Source organism: Procambarus clarkii, chromosome 23, assembly GCF_040958095.1.
Source record: "Procambarus clarkii isolate CNS0578487 chromosome 23, FALCON_Pclarkii_2.0, whole genome shotgun sequence".
Lineage (NCBI taxonomy): Eukaryota > Metazoa > Arthropoda > Malacostraca > Decapoda > Cambaridae > Procambarus > Procambarus clarkii.
This window is the reverse complement of record NC_091172.1, coordinates 13186747-13205395: the sequence shown is the minus strand read 5'-3', so window position 1 is coordinate 13205395 and position 18649 is coordinate 13186747. Positions and strand designations below refer to the sequence as shown.

At 43.8% G+C, this 18649-nt stretch overlaps 1 protein-coding gene across 1 annotated transcript in view; it reads left to right on the top strand.

Moving 5' to 3' along the window:
- LOC123764086 (intermembrane lipid transfer protein VPS13A) overlaps window positions 1–18649 on the top strand; it is a 275027-nt gene that overhangs the window by 29570 nt on the left and 226808 nt on the right. Inside the window, 5 exon segments of the mRNA XM_045751613.2 lie at window positions 2551–2778; window positions 5731–5837; window positions 6000–6674; window positions 6676–10081; window positions 11191–11442. Coding sequence (XP_045607569.2) covers window positions 2551–2778; window positions 5731–5837; window positions 6000–6674; window positions 6676–10081; window positions 11191–11442 — 4668 coding nt within the window.

The window sequence follows — 18649 nt, the reverse complement described above, 5'->3', positions numbered from 1 at the left end:
ACAGCATGGTGCAAGAGTTTGTGGTGGTGTGGATGTCGGTTCGGAGGGTTCAGGTCGCTCGCGGATTGACGATCCGGCTCCATTCGGACATTGTCCCAGTGGTTCATTACCTGAATCGAGGGGGTTCGATGCGCTCCTTGGTTCTTTGGAGCTTGTCGCTTCAGGTGACTACTTGTCTGCTGAATTCTCGGGGTTTGGCTCTCCTGGCCGTTCACGTTCAGGAGGTAGCCAACGTCCTGGCAGACGGCCTGTCTCGGTTCATTTCCCTGTCCACGGAATGGATGGTCAACGCCAACTCATTCAGTTGGCTTTGCTGGATGTACGGGCTCCTGGAGGTGGACCTCTTTTCGTCTGTGGGGTCGAGGCATCTCCCGGTATACGTGACGCCCTTTCCCGATTGCGAGGCCAGTCGGGGTCGATGCCTTGCGGCATGGCTGGTCAAGGTGGAGTTACTTGGACCTCTTTTCCCCCAATTCAGCTGTTGCTCCAGGTCCTAGCTCGCTTGGAGACTTACCAAGGGAGAGTAGTCCTCTTGGCTACTTGGTGGCCGGCAAAGCCTTGGTTTCAGACGCTGGTTGCTCTGTGTCCAAACACAGGGATCTTCCCGCGGCTCCGCCTCTTTCACCAGATCGGACCGGTCCATTATGATGCTGGTTCGATCTTCTCGAGTCTTTGCGTCTGGTCTTTCTGACTCGAGTCTATCACCATTTGTACGGTGAGCAGGTGGCTTCGTTGATGGTGTCCCACCAACGAGCTCGGCATTGATGTTACTTCTGAACCGTTCTGCAAGATGTCTTGGGCATTGTTTCACCTTCTTTCTGCTCATGCGCTGCCTTTGCCGTCCTGGTCCTTGGATCGGGTGCTCTCTTTTCTCTCTTTCCCTTGGTTTGTGGTGACCCCTTCGGTTCAGGATTGTTTCTCCAAGGCTCTTTTCTAGTTGGCATTGGCCTCTGGGGGTCTTGTCGGGAGCTTCATGCTCTCCTCTGGCAAAGTAGTTTCTGCTTTTTCGGTTCTGGTGGTAGGTTTGTTTATTTGCAGCCGTCACCTTCTTTTCTGGTGAAGAATAAGACTGCTGCCTTCTGGAGGGGTCCTTGGGTTGTTGATGCTTGGTTGGTTCGGCCGGGAGTGCATCATGTGTTGTGTCCGGTCGCGACTCTCTGCCGTTTCCTGGGCGCCACGGCCTCTATGCCCAGGGATTTGCTTTTAATTGACCTGGTTTCCCTTCTTCCCTTTTCTAGGGTTCGGGTTTCTCAGGTTGTCTGCAGGGTTATTCGGTCCAGCCAGCCTGCGGTCTATTCCCGTGCCCACGACAGTTGTAAGTTTGCTGCACTAACTGCCGTTTTTGGTAACATGTCTTGGGCTGATATTCGGGCGTGGAGTTTTTGGAGGTTGAACTGGTTCCTGACTGCTCACTACCTTGTCAATGTTCCTGGGCCTAGTTGGGGCTGTGACCCTCCCTCTGGTCGGTGGTTTTTCGCGTGTTTTTGACATTCAGCCTCAGAACTGGGGTGTGGATAGCCAGCACAAGGGGGAGGGGTCTGGCTTCCCCTTCCCTCTTCCTGGGAGGGGGGAAGCTTCGCAGACAGCGACATGGTGATGTCATGCTCTTTGCTCGTTTTCATTTGGGGAGTTCTGTCCACTAGTTCGGCTTTCAGTAGCAATTTCTTAACCAGAATAGGGGTTTCTTTTGGGGCGCTTACCTTTCTGGGTGCCTGACCCAGTCGATGGCAGACATAGAATGCTTCCAACCACACAGGGACTTGTATAGGCAATTGCTCCTCGTGCCTCTCTAGACAGGGGCCAGGTTCTGGCTTGTGGGCCCCAGTAGGCCTTGAACTCCATTCGCTTAGACTGATGCCAGGGTTCTAATACATTCATATCAGCCCGGTTAGCTCCAAGGAGCCTCCAGATCTCTCCCAGAAAATGCCTTTTCATTACATTCAATGCTGGGTTTTTTTCTATGCAGGCAAGTATTAATTACGTCACCTGTATGACAGTTGAACAAACATGTTGAATTCTTTGGCAAGCATTCTAGATGTTCCTTAAAAAATCTTCACACATTTGTAGGCCTCTGAAACATCTGAGAAGATGTTAAAAAACCCCATGACATACCAGATTTCTTAGAATTAAAAAGACATCACCATTATGAATAGATTTAGGAGACTAACATATGTATTATTTATACATTTTAGGAGAAATTTATGAACGAGAGAGGAATAATAATGGAAAACTGTACTGTATTCAAGAAAGTTATTAAGATTACAACACAACAGTTAAAAAGAAATCTGATAGATAGTTACATAGTGGTGAGAGAATGTAGGAAGGGAATGAGACTGTTGAAAATGTGGAAAGTTATGTGAGAAATAGATGGTTGTGTATACAGATGGTGTCTTCACCCATTTCTCTAGGTGGGAACTGTTGCCAGATGTTTTCATCAGAGACATGTCAGTTGTTCATGGTTTCTCTTAAACATAGTGGCTCCTCTCACAATCACTTACATCTTAATCATGCCTTTCTTAATTATTTTTCTCATCTGTTTTTGTGTTCCAGATCACAAAGCATATTTGTCTTTACAAAATGTGAGCCTAACACTTAAGGATGATGTGCACGATGTCGCCTTAGCTTCACTCTCTGGATTTGTGATGAGTGCAGAAAATCGGTATGGTGTTAAATATCAGAAATTATCTGTGAAGGCAGAATCGTTTAACTTGGAAGCTTCAAATATGGAACAAGAACTGGTGTATATCATGAAGTTAGTGGATGGCACTCCATCAGCAGGTACTGTAATGATATGCTTCATTTTAATTTTAATGAACTTAATCACTCAGATCTTGGCTAAAGTAATTAAAGCATTTCTACTGATGTATGCTTATCAATCATTGACAAATATTACAGATAATCTTTGTACTTTTTACAAATTAATATTAATATAAACATTAAACTACAATAATAATTATTATGAATAAATATTATAAATAATCATTTACAGATGTTTGTTATAATGATTGATGAATGTGGTATCCCCCACTAGCCATCTTCTCTGTCTTCTTCCTTTTAATGGTAAAATACCTTCCCACCCTCTATATAGAGGGACATGCAGTAATGATGATGGTTATCATCACCCCCCCATTTCTTATTTTCTTAGGGTGGGAAAGTGTCAGCCCATAGACAATAAAGAAACTAAACAGAAAAGTGGCAATTATATTTAAAATGTATGAAAGGTCCATTCACCATATGTTAAACATTAGACAGCACTGCAAAGAGTCAGCACTGTTAAAAGCGTGCAACTCATTGTGAGCGTTGTCACAACTCCATTATTACTGGGAATAAATTAAATTTTTCAATTGGTAGTTTTCGTTTCATTGTGGATTACTTACACTACTGTACTTTGTATTAATTGTATTTTATCTAATTTGTTTAAATTTTATGTTGTGTGGTTTTGTCATTTTGTGTAGTATACAGTATATGGTGAATAGACAGGTATAATTTTGTATTAGTCTTTTCTTCCTTTAATGCTTTCTTGTCTTCAGGCTGTTGCCTTCCAACCTCATGAAAGTGGGGGAAGGGGGTAATGATGATTATGTGTGGATCATACAGTAATTCATCTCTTTCCACAAGTTTGCTATTTAGATCTGCAAAATGCTTTATTCATGATGGCATGAGGTTTTTTTAACAAGATTATTTCTGGAAAAGCCCTCTCAATAGCTTCCCAAAGCGTACATGTTGGTACTGTATAGCCAGGTCTTAGGGAGCTTATTTGACCTTTATGTGGCATGCTGACCAACTAGAATCCAGGCCTACACTCTTGCTCTTTCTGAGGCAAAGGAAACTTAGGGTGCAGAGATATATCCAAAACTGAAAAAAAACAGCTGCCACCAGATGGCAGCCCAGGTTATATAGGTCCCATCCCTCTACCCACTTCACTGACTTGCATGGTGTAGTTTGAATAGGACTTCTCTGTAGGGACTCCTGTTTTGTTGCCTTATTCAGCTAAGAAGTGTTGGTTATCCCTAAAACTTTTGTTCTGCATAGTATCATTACTTTGTTTCATGTATGCTCCATGATTGTTTAATACCACCCACTTAGCATTGATGAATGCTAATGATGAATGCCACCCACATCCATTGGGGAGCCGGTCGGCCGAGCGGACAGCACACTGGACTTGTGATCCTGTGGTCCCGGGTTCGATCCCGGGCGCCGGCGAAAAACAACGGGCAGAGTTTCTTTTACCCTATGCCCCTGTTACCTAGCAGTAAAATAGGTACCTGGGTGTTAGACAGCTGTCACAGACTGTTTCCTGGGGGTGGAGGCCTGGTCGAGGACCGAGCCGCGGGGACACTAAAGCCCCGAAATCATCTCAAGATAACCTCAAGATAGCATGCTCCTTAGCTTTTATTTCAGTCCAGCTGGAAACTAGGGCCATCTTTCCTTGTGACCAGCTTGCATCTCTCTTTCTCTACCAGGGATACCTTCTCTGAGGGGTTTGGAATCTTCCTTTATGATCCTGGATACCTTTGTACTACCTAGAAGCTACCTAGCTTCCAGGTAGTACATGGAACTTCTCCACTGCAATGCCTTTTGATGTAGTCAGCTGTGTGCTAGTATGAGTATTGCTCTTGGCCCTGATTCATGTGTGTGAATAGTGCTTCGCACCTTTTCTAGATGTGCACTTGGGATATAACTGAACAAACTACCCAGAGAGATAAGGCATCTGCAGCTATGGACAAGAACAATCATACCATCCAAACACACCCTCAACTTAAGTCCAGGACCCAACTTCATAGAGTGCAAAGTCAGGTACGATAGCCATACAAGCATAAGCTAACTTCTGTCACTCCTCAAAAACAGATCTTGCAGTGGAAAGGAAGCCCATGCCCTACCCAGAAGCAAGATGAAGAGAGAGAACTGAACTCAGAGAAGAGGATACCCTAGCTCTCCTGAGAAGCTAAGTCTAGTGGGGCAAGAGAGGCAAGTTGGCTGCCAGGGAAAGAAAACCCTGACACATAGCCAGAGCAAAATTTAAATATAGGCGACACTCAAAGTGAGTAGTTCAAAACACAAATGTGAAGCAGGAAATGGAACAAAAGCAAAGCAGGGGTTGTACAGGACTAAACTTCCCAAAGATTGCCAGTACTACTAACATGAAAGTGTGAAGCTGAATGTAGGCTCAGCTGAGACATGTGATCCAGGCAGCAAAAGCCAAGTGAATGAGGACCAATTGGCGAGAACCCCAGGTTATCTGCATTGTCATCTAGTAGCAGTTGGGTGCATCACAGGTTGGGTAAGTACCTGCTGCAACAATGATTTGCCTTGTTTTCCTTAGGTTGCTAATTTCCTTAAAGCAGTTACTTGTTTTAATGTGCTTATGAAACCATGATGGTTTCTTCTTGGTTTTGGGTTGATCTTAAATCCCCAAGCTCCCATCTCCCTTAGAGAGCCAGATTCTGGTCCTGGATCCCAGCAGGTTGGTCTCAGATGCCTGGTGCATCTGAGACTGAGTTCCCCAAGTCTTGACAGCCCAAGTACTACAGCTTTGGGGAGCTAATAAGAGGTTTCTCTCAAAAAGATCTTTGAAAGATTTCTGGATTTCATTCCTTTTATTTTCATCTAATCTTAAGTTTAATTTTTGTTAATTCGGTTTTTGGGAGGTTTTCTAGGACTGCGTTCCTTACAGAAATTGAGGATTAACTGTATCAGCATTATCATTTATTTAATTTTTTTTATTTGCAGGTTACGGGATTGCATTTTCAGTTGATTTAGAACGTAACCCCTTGAATGTGGCATCTGATTATGCTGTGACATTAAAGCTTGATCCCCTGGAATTTCTCTACAATCAGGTACTTATGATGTTTTGCTTGGCAGACTTATGAACATTGAATTGTTTTATAAGTTAAAAAATATTGATTATTTACTTTCATTTGGTGTACAATATCTTAAATATCCATCAATGTAGCTTTTCTTGTTACTCATTAGATATTTGGTTCATTCTATTTTAACAGCATGCTTGTGCAGAGATGATCTTCTTCTTCAGAGTGCCTGATATGGTGTACCGGTCCTTTGAAGATGTAGCGAAAGATACACTCAATGAAGTTGTCAATACTGGGAGGGCTGCCTTGGAGTATGCAATTGCTAGACACAAGACAGTCAATCTAGACATTGACATTAAGAGTCCTTATATTGTTTTGCCAGAACATGGTTCAATTCAGAAAGGTGGAAATGTATTGGTGTTAGATATTGGTGGTTTGAGGGTTAATAGTGAAATTGGTGGACAAACAGTAGACCTGGAAGATGCAACAAGAATGGAATTAGAGGAACGACTGTATGATCGTCTAACAATAACTATATCACAGCTACAGGTTCTGTTTGCAGATTCAGGAGATGAGTGGAGGGTCCATAGAACTAGAGATGACTCAGATTCTCACCTACTACCCAGAGTTAGAGTAAAAATTGATCTTGCCAACAGTATACATCCTGAATATCGGCAGCAACCACGGCAGAAAGTGGATATACACATAACTCCTCTCAAGCTTAATCTTTCAGACAACAAATTAAGTCACTTAGTGGAATTTGCTCACCATTTACCAGTGATACAATCTCATATGCTTGTCTCGGATTCTACTGATAGTATTACTATATTAAGGAGACATCAGTTGGACCCTTATCATTGCTTACTAAGATCCAAATGTTTCAGAATTAACATGCATAAGAGATAGTCTGTCAAACAAACTAAAAAAGAAAAAAAAGAAATCGGACTCGGTAGATATTCACTCAACACCACCATTGCTTAGGCATGTCCGACCACTCTCACAGAGTGATACCATATCGCAGACAAGCCTGGAACTGGAGAGGTATTTTTCAACATCTGACAACAGTGATGATGAAGGGGAATCATGGGGCAAGCCAGTTGATTTACCAGGATTTGAAGATAATACTTCCCCAAAAAACATGATCACTGTCTTATCTCGCTTTTGCGTTGATGAAATTGTGATAGGCATATCTAGATCAAGTGAACATGGGGATAGACCCTATTTGATGATCAGAGCAACTCACTTAGTGCTAGAGTCAGCAATGATGGATTATGGTCCAGCTATACAGATAACACTCAATTCACTTCATCTTGTTGACAAGTATCATCACAGTCCAACAGGAGAATATTTAGAGCTAGTGTCATCACCACAAGTTGGCAGCACGTGTATAGCCACAATATTGTACCGGAAAGTCCGTGCTAATTGTCCAGACTTTAAAACACATTTTCATTCTTGTGAACAAAGCTTGGTCCTGGATTTTGCTACTCTTAATGTTGTGTGGCATCGAGGATCTATTATAACTCTAACAAATTTCCTCACGTTACTTTTAGCAAAATTGGGAAATATAGAACAGCAGATTCCTAAAGTCAGTATTCCTAACAGTGTTATATCATGGTTAAAGTCTGGTCCTGGAGATCCTCCAGTACCTTCAGGAGCATCAAAGTGGTCTTTTGCCTCTCACCTTAATACCCTCAATCTCAAACTCTGTGATAATGAAGTGGACTTCTTACAAGCCAAGATTGGGGGTTTCCAGGGAGAATGTGTTTTTAAAGCTAATGAAAAAAAGATCTTTCGAGCTTCTCTTTCTGAACTGTCTGTTGATGATGTATCTGATATAACTCTTCATTCAAGGATTATTGATATTGAAGAAGACAGAGTGTTTGACATAAAACTTGTTCATTTTAGCCCCACACACAAAGGTGTAGAAGAAATAGACACTTCTCCACATGCAGTTGATCCGGATGCTTCATTACGGATCAGAATTGGTAGAATACAGTGTATATTTCTTTGTAAATTCTTTGCCGATCTCCAGCGATTTATGGAGCCTCTTTTGAACAGAGAGGGAACACAGGTTGTTCTCAAACATGCTGAAAAAGCAGCTGAAGCAAGTATTGAAGGATTTGTTTCAGGAAGAAAACTTAGTTTAAGCATTGATATTCATGCTCCCACTGTTCTTGTTCCACAGAAATCTGATTCTCCAAGTTTATTGGTGTTTAGTCTTGGTTATTTAAAGATAGATAACCTTTTTAAAATTGCACATACAGGTGGAGGTGGGACAATTGAAAATGTGCTAGTAGAACTGGGTCCCATGCATGTTTGTCGAGCTGTGATGACTCTTGGGGGCGGGTTAGAGATGCAGGAGGATATATTGGAGCCTGCCACTCTGAGAGCAGATATCAAGCACTCACTTATACCTCAGTGCCGAGACCTTCTTTCGTGGGATGTTAGTGTTCATATGGGGACCCTCTGTATTAACTTGGGACAACGTGATCTTAACACCATATTAGCAGTTATGTCCCAGAACAGAGCAGAAGCTCAGTTTACAGACACAAGCATCCATTCCCAGCCATTAACACCAGTAGATCTTGGGACACCACTTGCAAGCAGTGATGATAATATGGGCAAACTACAAGCTTTTTTGACACACTCTGTAGACATTTACCGTATTGCAGATGCTCTTGTATCTTTAGATGGACTAACTGTTACACTCTATACTGATATGGATGAAGTACTAAGTTCACCAGTTCGTGATGCAGCAACTGCATTATGTCGCTTAGAAGTGGGAGAAATTGAAGTACACGGTGATATGAACAGTGATCGAAGTATGGATGTGCGACTCACTTTACAGTCCTGTGATTTGTTTGATGTTAGACCTGACAATGATTATCATGTAATTAAAAAAATATTTGGGCACTACAATACTGAACTGCAGATGACATCTGGAAGATTTAGTGTTAGTGTCCCTCCTATGATGGATCTCATGTACAAAGTTAGTCCTAGTGGTGATGCAGCAGTTGAAATAAGCATAGAGAGAACACGGTTAAATATGTCTGTAGGCTTTATGTTATCCCTCTATAAGTATGTTAATGAAGCAATTCCCAATACTGCAAGCACAAGTGGAGGGATTTTAAATCCAGGCTTTGTGGGTGACTTGGGTACAACGGTTGATGGTGTGAGAGTCATTCGACGACCTCCTAGTTCTGTAGATAGTACTAGTGGCTACCTCTCTACTGTTACTAGTAACACAGATGAACAGAAAACACTTTCAATTTCACTGAATGTTAAGCAACCAGAAATAGTATTATTTGCTGACCCTGAGGAAAAGACTAGTCGAGTACTGGTTATGAGATGTGAAATTCATGTGGATTATTCTCGACACCCTGGCAATGAGAGCTTCCACATAACTTTAGATGGGTGTCAGGTATTTGCAACTATGTATACTCATTCTGGCCAGAGTCCCTATTCTATTATGGAGCCATCTGACCTGGAAGGATCTTGGATATTTCGTAGTGTAGAAGAAGGTGTCAGAGCAGAGCTAAAAGTTTCCCACATTAACCTTCACTTAAATCCTCCAGTGGTCCATCTCTTGATGGATGTCACAGAAGAGCTGACTATGAGTCTTGGTCCACAGTTGGTGCCTATCAGGCTACACCTTCCTTCTGCTGACTTAGAAGACTTGTGGTCACCTAGACCACTTGTCGCAACCATCTCTCCAATAAATCCAGATGAAGAAGTGTACATTAAACCAGAATATCCTTCATCTAAACCACAGCAACGCTTTGTTATAAAGGTGCCTGCAATTACACTGTCACTTGAAAAACAAATATTAAAAACAGCAGTGCCTGTCCTCTTATTAAAGGGATCTATAAATGGAGAAATTAATGACTGGTCCAAGCTGATGTATACCAAAGCAGAAATTCAGTTACAGTTATCCTGTTACAGTGAGGAGTTTTCCACATGGGAACCTGTCATTGAACCTGTTAGTGACTCTAACAAGGTAATGAGGCCTTGGGAAGCCATGGTACGCACATTACAACATCAAGCTCAACCCATTGGTATAAAGCGCACTCGGCCAAAACGCCACTATGACTCTATTGATAGCAATTCCACAACCAATAGAAATAGTTATATTAGTTGCCCAGTAGAAGACTCTGAATCTTCCACTGATGAGGAATACCAGGATAATGAAATGGTGGTGCTCAGACCTCATCCATCATCAAAAATAAAGCGATCAAATGTCAAACATTCAACAGCTGACGTAGGACGTCTTTCAGGTAATGTACTCTTTTTTTTTTTAATTTGTTTATTTGAGATTTTTCAGTATTTAGAGTAATTATGAGAACACTTTATGAATATGGACTTTTATTTATTTATATACAAGAAGGAACAAATCCACAAGGACCATCTTGAGATGATTTCGGGGCTCGTCCCCGCGGCCCAGTCCTTGACGAGGCCTCCTTTTTGTTGCCATTTTGAGCCATGAGGAGGGTTTCAACCTACGTCCGGGATGATCCCAGATGCACCTTAGTCGACTGCGCCACAGCATGGTTAAAAGAATTGCAACCTGGAGTGCTACTGCCCTCACAAGGCTCCCGCAGCTTCTCTGAAGCTACAGACTGGAGTTTTATACAATTCCATCATGCACTCGGGCTCTGTCAACCAAATGAGAGCCCAAGTGCTTGGAGAAATTGTGTAAAAGCCCAGTCTGTGCTTCAGAGAAGCTGCGAGAGCCTTGCGAGGGCAGTAGCACTCCAGGTTACAATTCTTTTAACCATGTCGTGGCGCAGTCGACTAAGGCGCATCTGGGGTCATCCCGGACATAGGTTCAAACCCTCATTACAGCCTTTGTGGATTTGTTCTTATGAGGCATCATGCTATTGTGATTTCTGTGTGTATACAAGAAGGTACATTGGATTTTGAGAGTACATAACATTGGTGTTCTTTCATTCTTGCAAAGCCACTAACACAGCATTTTATGCACGTCCTTAATCTAAGGGGATGAAAGTAAGAGTAATTAAAAGGTACATTGTAGCAGAATTTGATTTCAACATAATAACTACACTGTTATATAGCCAGCATTAGCTGGAGAGCTTCTCTTAATATGGCTGAAACATAGGTATAATAATAATAAAATAATAATAATAATAATAATAATAATAATAATAATAATAATAATAATTTATTGAGGAAAAGTGCATACATAGTTGCAGTGTTACAGTACAAATATTCTGTTTGATTTAAAGATAGAGGTAGTACATACAATACCTAAAGCCACTAGTACGCATAGCGTTTCGGGCAATTTTGTTTTGGGCAACAGCGTTTCAGGCAATAAGGTAGTTTCTTAGGATGTGCCACTCATTTTTATCATTATATCTCTTTTCAGGTTATCCACTGGATTCAGACTCTGAAACTGAGGATGGTGTTCTTCATAAGATTTCCAGTGCTTTCATTCATATGTTTTCTAGTGACTCAGAGGGCTCCGAAGAAGAGGGCAGTAGTGATGACATACTTGAAGAAAGAAAAGTGACTGCTGAAGACATTGACGATGAAGGTTCAGAAAGATCAACTACTGAAGGTCAAGACACTCCTGAAGAAGAGGATGGTGTTGTATTTTCTACTCCTAAACTCGTTCCAGGTGAGTAGGTCTGAATTAGTGAGGTACTGCTACCCAAATTTAGGACAGTGACCGAGTTAATTATGATGCAAGGTACTGTATCTTGATCATACTTGTTCTAGAAACTTTATATCTCAGTAATAGTCAAGAAGGTTTCAAAGAGGTTGGGTATCTTTTTCAGGGTCAAGACATCTATATTGTCAGTTACAACACTGTAACTGTAAGTCGTGTTTGTCATTACCTGGAATACTGTTCTTATATCTGGAGGAGCTCTTTCTCTGCCAAAATTTGTGATGCAATTCAGAGGAAAGCTGAGTTGCATTGGGGGTGTGATGAATTAAGCTGGCCTTAAAATAATAATAATAATAATAATACTGTAATTTATTTGTCAAAAGGTACAATGGGTTAATGAGATTACATAGGATTGGTAGTTTTTTATTCGTGTAAAGCCACTAATATGCATAGTGTTTCGGGCATGTCCTTAACCACCGTGCTGCACTGAGTTTATTGTGAAATTCCCCCGGTGCGCATGAAATAAATGTTCCCCAAAAATACTTTTTGCTTCGTAAAATGATAAATTCCCTTCCCTGAACATGTCTATGTAAAAATAAATACCAAATTCCACTTACTTTGGCTGTGGGGACATGGACAAGGTGTGCTGTGTCGTCATCAGGGCCTGGTTGCCCGTGGGTGAATCACCCAGAGTCGCACAGGCCATTCAAGCATCGGGTGTTGCCACAAATATATTTTCAATTATTTGTTTTATGTATTTCCAATGCAATTTTATTTTTTTTATCGTATATGAGGCATATTTGTGACCTTTACAATATATACAGTAGAACGTTCATAATGTTCCCTGGAACTGTGATACATGTGTCAGTAATGTGTCCACAATAAATGTTTATTGTCGCAATATTACTTGTTACAAATTCACTAAAATTACAATATGTACAGTTTCACACACTATTTACACAGTAACATACTGTATTACACACTCAGTACTTCGGAAGTGAGTAATAATCAACGAAGTAGCCCATGGTACACAGCGCGACTTCGCTCTCAGTACACCAGGTACAGATAAATTTTTGCTTCCTGTTTCTTCGGTCTGTGTGCTTGCAAATAACGCACTCACGTACACCCTTGGCTTTAGTGCTTGTAGGTTGTATGTAGCCAAGCTTGTAAAGCATAAGGTAGTATTGAAAAGATTATAGGAAAAGATCAATTTGTAAGGTAGAATGGAAAAGATCGCTTTGTATTGTGCCACACAGGAAGAGATTCAGCTTACCTCAAGAGTGTCCGTCAGTCAGAAAGAGATTCAGCTAACCTCAAAGAGTGTCTGTCAGTTAGGAAGAGATTCAGGTATTCTTGAAAATATTTATAGAAAACAACACCATGGAAGCCGCTAACACTGTTCATCTATGCTATTTGTATCAGATGCATCATCACTGAACGCAGAAAAGATTCATCTATGCATTATCTAAATAAATTGTAGATAGCATAGGATTGCAAGGGTGACGCTCAGAGCTACAACTGGATACGCTCGCTGTATCGCCCTCATAGGTGCTGTATCACTTGCATCCGACCTTTGTGTTAGGTCCTTATTGCGCCTAGCTTTACCAATATTATGACCCTTATGTTCTTCAAACAATAAGGTTTAAATTTCACCGACAGAGCGTTATCTTTCAACACCTTTCAACTCCGCGTTGGACAAGTGTTTGGGAGCCAGAGGCGCGTGCGCCACCCATGGTTGCTCATTCAGTACTAACCCAGCCAGCAGCCCTAGGGCATTCTGGGATTTTTTTCCAAGATGGCTGCCTCTCACTGGAGGTCCTGAGAGTCCATTTCGTACACAACCAACCTCGTACACATTTAGAATTGGTACCGAAAAATCAAAATGAGTTTTCTCGGTTGGCGCAGTTTCCCGCCGACCGAGAATACTCGGTTGGCGCAGTTAAGTGGTTAACCACCGTGCTGCTCGGCCTTAAAATATGACATTCCCATTGTGCGCCGAAAATAAATTCTTTGCAAAAATTTATTTTCTCCTTTATTGTTAAAATGCAGTCTCTGATCATGAGAAACTAAAAAAAAAATCTTCAATGTGACATACTTTAGCCGTGATGGAGCTGAGAAGTTGAGCAAATTATGGGTGCTGAGTAATGAAGCACTTGGGGCCACTCATACTTGCCACCCTGTGGGACGGCAGTTGCCGCAAATATAATTTTTCACAATTGTTTTGATGTTTCTCATTCATTTCTTCTCCATTTTTTTGGTGTAATATTATTCAAAAGTGTAATTTGTGTAATTTATATAGTTCAATGTGTGGAACTATGCTCAAAATTATAGGGCTCATATACGTGACATGTATATTATGTTCTATGATCAATCAGTGTTTTTGCTGTTATTACACTACATACACACACATGTTGTATATACCTGTCTACATGTTTGTGTACTATAATGAACCACAAAGATCATGTGTTGAGGGTTTATATACACATAACAAGAATCAAAGGTCAGCCAAACGGCTAAGAGCTGAGTGTGGTAGGTACTGCCACAAATACATATTTACATAATTATTTCAGTGTCTGTGAATGGTTTTATATCTAATTTCCTGGGGGAGCCCCTTCGGGTCCCCGGAGCTATCCGGGCTGATATGTATATTGTTAGACTTTGGCATCAGTCAGTGTGAATGGAGTTCTAGGCCTACTGGGGACCACAGGCAGAGCTTGGCCCCCTTGGAGAGGCACGAGGGGCAGTGGCCTATAGAAATGCACATGTGATTTGGAGCATTTTATATCTGCCATCGACTGGGACAGGCTCTCAGAAAGGCAAGTGCCTCAAAACTATTCTGGTTAGAACGACTAAAATAGACTAACTAGTGGACAGAACTTCCCAAATGAAAACGAGCAAACGAGCATGACGTCACACGAGCTGTGCCGCATGTCTGCGCAGCTCCCGTTTTCCCGGGAGGGGGAAGGGGGAGCCCCAGACCCCTACCCCGGCAATCCACCCACCAGCTCTTTGGCTGATGTAATTGTGGTATGGTCATGTGGCTCCAGCTCCAGACTCTATCTGTGTTGTGCTGCACCATGGGGTCCAGTACTGCTCTTATGGTGGCGTGCGAGCTGGGAGTAATATTCACAGGTACTCGGGCTGCATGTGCTTAGAGTTCCCTTCCCTGAGTGCCCTGTAAGTACCACTCTTGGGGCTTGGAGTTATCTCCCACAAGTCACCTTGGGGTCTACCTCTGTTGGTCTTTTGCTGCTCGGCGATTGACCACTCCGAGTGTGTTGGGGGTTTCCTCCCTTGTTTGCCTTGGGGTAAATGATAGCTTTTGCACTGGTAGGGGCGCGGGGTACTGCGTAGCTACTTTTTTTCCCCTATAACAGCGGCAGGCTCTGTTCCTCCTGGGTACATTGTCCTCTTGCGAAGTTTTTCTTTTTCTTTTTGCTTGGTGGGGGTCTGCCTTTGTGTGTCTTCCCCCAGTTATATTAGGGTTGACCTGTTTTCAGGTAGTACCCCCTGCTTGGCCCTCGTGAGTGGACACATACAGGGGGTTCATCTCTAGCAGTTTGTTTAGTAGCATTAGGCGCTGGTTAGCAGTACCCTGCCTGGGCTTAGCATTAACGATACCAGTCTAAGGGCCCTGGGAAACCCAGCGGGAGCACACGGGGTCAGATGGATGCGACCCCTGGGTCCTTCCCCCCTTGCCTTGTGCAAGTTTGAGGGTTGCTCTGTCTCCTTGTCTCAGGGCAATGCTCATTGTTTTTGCTTCCGTCAGGCTGTCTGTTGGGTCGGTGACACCTTCGACCCGGAGTCCTGCGAGCATTGTTGCTTGTTTGTGACTCAATTCACCCAATCTACTGATGACATTATTCGGGTGCAAATGGCTCAGGCATTGCAGACTAGCTTTAGGTTGCTGCAATGTGCTAGGTTGGTTGCCTTCCTGGATGCCCTGAGGCTGCCCCGCTTTGCTTACAGGGACCCGGACTTAGGGGGTGTTGGTCGCATTGGCCTTGGTTCAGTCCGCATCCCCTTGTTCTTTTCCTGCTGTGGTTCATTCTGTCCCCTCCCCCCCCCCTTCCCTGCTTCTGGCTCCTAAGTATCTGAGGGCTTCAGGGTTATGGCAGGGTTTAGAGGTTTCTGAGACTCAGGCAGTTTTGGGGATTGCCCCTTCCTGGGTGGCGACGGAGGCATTCGAGTCGGTTCCTCCAGCCGTAGCACCGGAGTCTGACCAACAGGCCCCCTCTCTTCCTGCTTTTCCAGCTGCCTCTGCTTTTTCTTGTGAGGCTTTGGGGGATGACTCGCCCCCAGGGCCTGATGTGGCGGTTCCCAGGGATGGGGAGGAGCTGACTTCGGGGCCTTAGGGTCCATTGGATCCTGCTTGGGTTTTCTGATCCTCAGAGCAGGGCTTACTCTTACATGGAGTGGGGTTTTCCTTTCCCTCCTCTGCGTACAAGTTGGATCTGGGTTCAGCTCCTCCCCAGGTTCAGTTCCGTATCCCTGCGGGTCCTTCGGTTCCGTCTTTCCTGAGGTTTTCGGCTTCCCGCGTCTCGCCTACTGAGGTGCGGGCGGCCATTGCGGCTTACCTCCTGCACAACCCAGAATATGCCTCTATAATGGATCCGTCTTCCTTGAGGTTTGGATTTTCGTTTCCATACTGGGTTCGTTATGAGGTTCCGGAGTTGTCCTGGCTTACAGACTGCCCATTGTTGTCATTGGATGCTTTCTTGAGGTTATCTTGAGATGATTTTGGGGCTTAGCGTCCCCACGGCCGGTCCTTGATCAGGTCTCCTTTTTGTTACACACCCTGAGGAAGCAGCCCGTAGCAGCTGTCTAACTCCCTGGTACCTATTTACTGCTTATTTACTGGCCAACATAAGAACTGCCTTTAGGAACTTGTGTAAGGAATCGTTCAGGACCCTGTATACCACTTATGTAAGACTAATCCTGGAGTATGCAGCTCCAGCCTGGAGTCCATACCTAGTTAAATACAAGGCAAAGTTAGAGAAGATTCAGCGGTATGCCACCAGGCTCGTCCCGGAACTGAGAGGAATGAGCTACAAGGAAAGGCTAAAGGAGCTGAACCTCACATCCCTGGAAAACAGAAGAGTAAGGGGAGACATGATAACCACCTACAAAATTCTCAGGGGAATTGACAGGGTGGACAAAGACAAACTCTTCAGCACTGGTGGGACACGAACAAGGGGACACAGGTGGAAACTTAGTACCCAGATGACCCACACAGACGTTAGAAAGAATTTTTTCAGTGTCAGAGTTGTTAATAAATGGAATGCACTAGAAAGTGATGTGGTGGAGGCTGACTCCATACACAGTTTCAAATGTAGATATGATAGAGTCCAGTAGGCTCAGGAATCTGTACACTAGTTGATTGACAGTTGAGAGGCGGGACCAAAGAGCCAAAGCTCAACCCCATGCAAGCACAATTAGGTGAGTACTGCTAGGTAACAGAGGCATCAGGGTGAAAGAAACATTTTGCCTGTTTGTCTCCGCCTCCACTAGGGATCGAACCCGGAACCTCAGGACTACGAATCCGAAGCACTGTCCACTCAGCTGGCAGGTAACCTTGACAGCCCCTGACAGCAAAGTGCTAGGGGCACTTTCTGTCATACACACATTCCGATCCTGCGGAATGCGCTGTCAAGGTTTTTTACTTCATGTTTTGTGTGTTGACAGGTTATGCTCGCTTCCTCCTTGGAATCTGCTTGGGCTCTGGCTCTTAGGTTGTTTTCGCCCTTCTGTCCCTTGCTCTTTGCGGACTCTGCGGTCGAGCAGTGTATGCAGGCGGCTTCTTCCAGCTGTCGTTCGATGTCCGACTTGTTGGTTGTCCGGGGGTTCCGAGTGGGTTCTTCCCAGAGGGGTTGTGCCAGGGCTTGGGGGTTCCGCTCGTTAGGGTACACCACAGGTGCCAGTTTCGAAGCCGGCGCCGCCTTCGGAACCGTTTGTATCTGGTCGGTGCGGTGTTCGCTCTGTGCGCAGGTCAGTGTCTCGTAAAGGGCATCGGCCCTTTTGCGGTTCACCCCATTGACAGAGCGATGGGTGTGAGGCTTGCTCTGTTCACTCACACTTGGTCTCACGATATGTGGCCTTTTCGGGTCGTTTCTCGCGGCTTGTGGTGGCGTTGGGTGGCTCCTCCTCTTTCGGGGGGTTCGGGGCTGGCGGGGCAGGCCTCTTCTCCTGTGCTCTGTTGGGTCATCTCGGAGTGGGTGCACTTGGGTGTGGATGAAACTACGGCATTTCTCAGGTGGGTTTCCCGCCTATTTCCAGTTCCAGTTTATCGTGCCACATACGCCAGTGTTGTGGTCAAGGAGGAATCTGGTGAGCAAGGGGCTGGTGTAATAGTTGTCAGTGTACAGGATATGTCCCTTGTTCAGCAATGGTTTCATGAGTGTTTTTACGACACTTCCTGAGAACCCATGTGGATCTTGACCTGGTGTGTCAATGTCTGTATCTGAATACAGTATCATGTCCATGACAATACCAGTTTCACAGTCACATAGCACGAAAAACTCAAGAGTCCAAACCTGTGCCGCTTTGATGGAATGTACTGCTTGAGCGCCAGTCGTCCCTTGAAGAGAACTAGCAATTCATCAATCACGACATTCTGTCCTGGTATAAAATAGTTATGGATCTTTCCTCTCATATCACTAAATATCTTCTGCACTTTCCACAGTCTGTCGTGTCTGTCTTCATTAGCATTGTTCTCAAAGTGCAGGCACCTGAGAAGCAGCAGGAACCTATCATGTGACATGTACCTGTTGAACATGGGGGATGCAACAAGGCAGTCTGTTCCAATAATCTTGGATCATGTGTTTATCTGAATGCACAACTCATCATCCTCCACAATGCTAAAAACACATACATTTCCTCATTAGTCGTGTATTTCCAGTGTGTCAATTGAGAGGCAAGTAAAATTCCAGAGTCAATGAGTTCCTGAGGGTCAATGAGTTTGTCTCTGCAACAAGATGGTTCATGAATTCCTGATCGATATATGCCACAAAATAATAAATTTCATGCATATCATCACCAGTATAGGAAAATAAGAGTGTCACACCAACATCGGTATCATCAAATGTTGGAATTTGTGGGACAAAATTCTCACAATCACGCAACAAAAGCACTCCCGTGTTTTTGGTTTTGGCGCCAACACCACGGCCAACACCAGCACCACCAGCATGGCCACCAATACCACGGCTCCGTCGTCTTG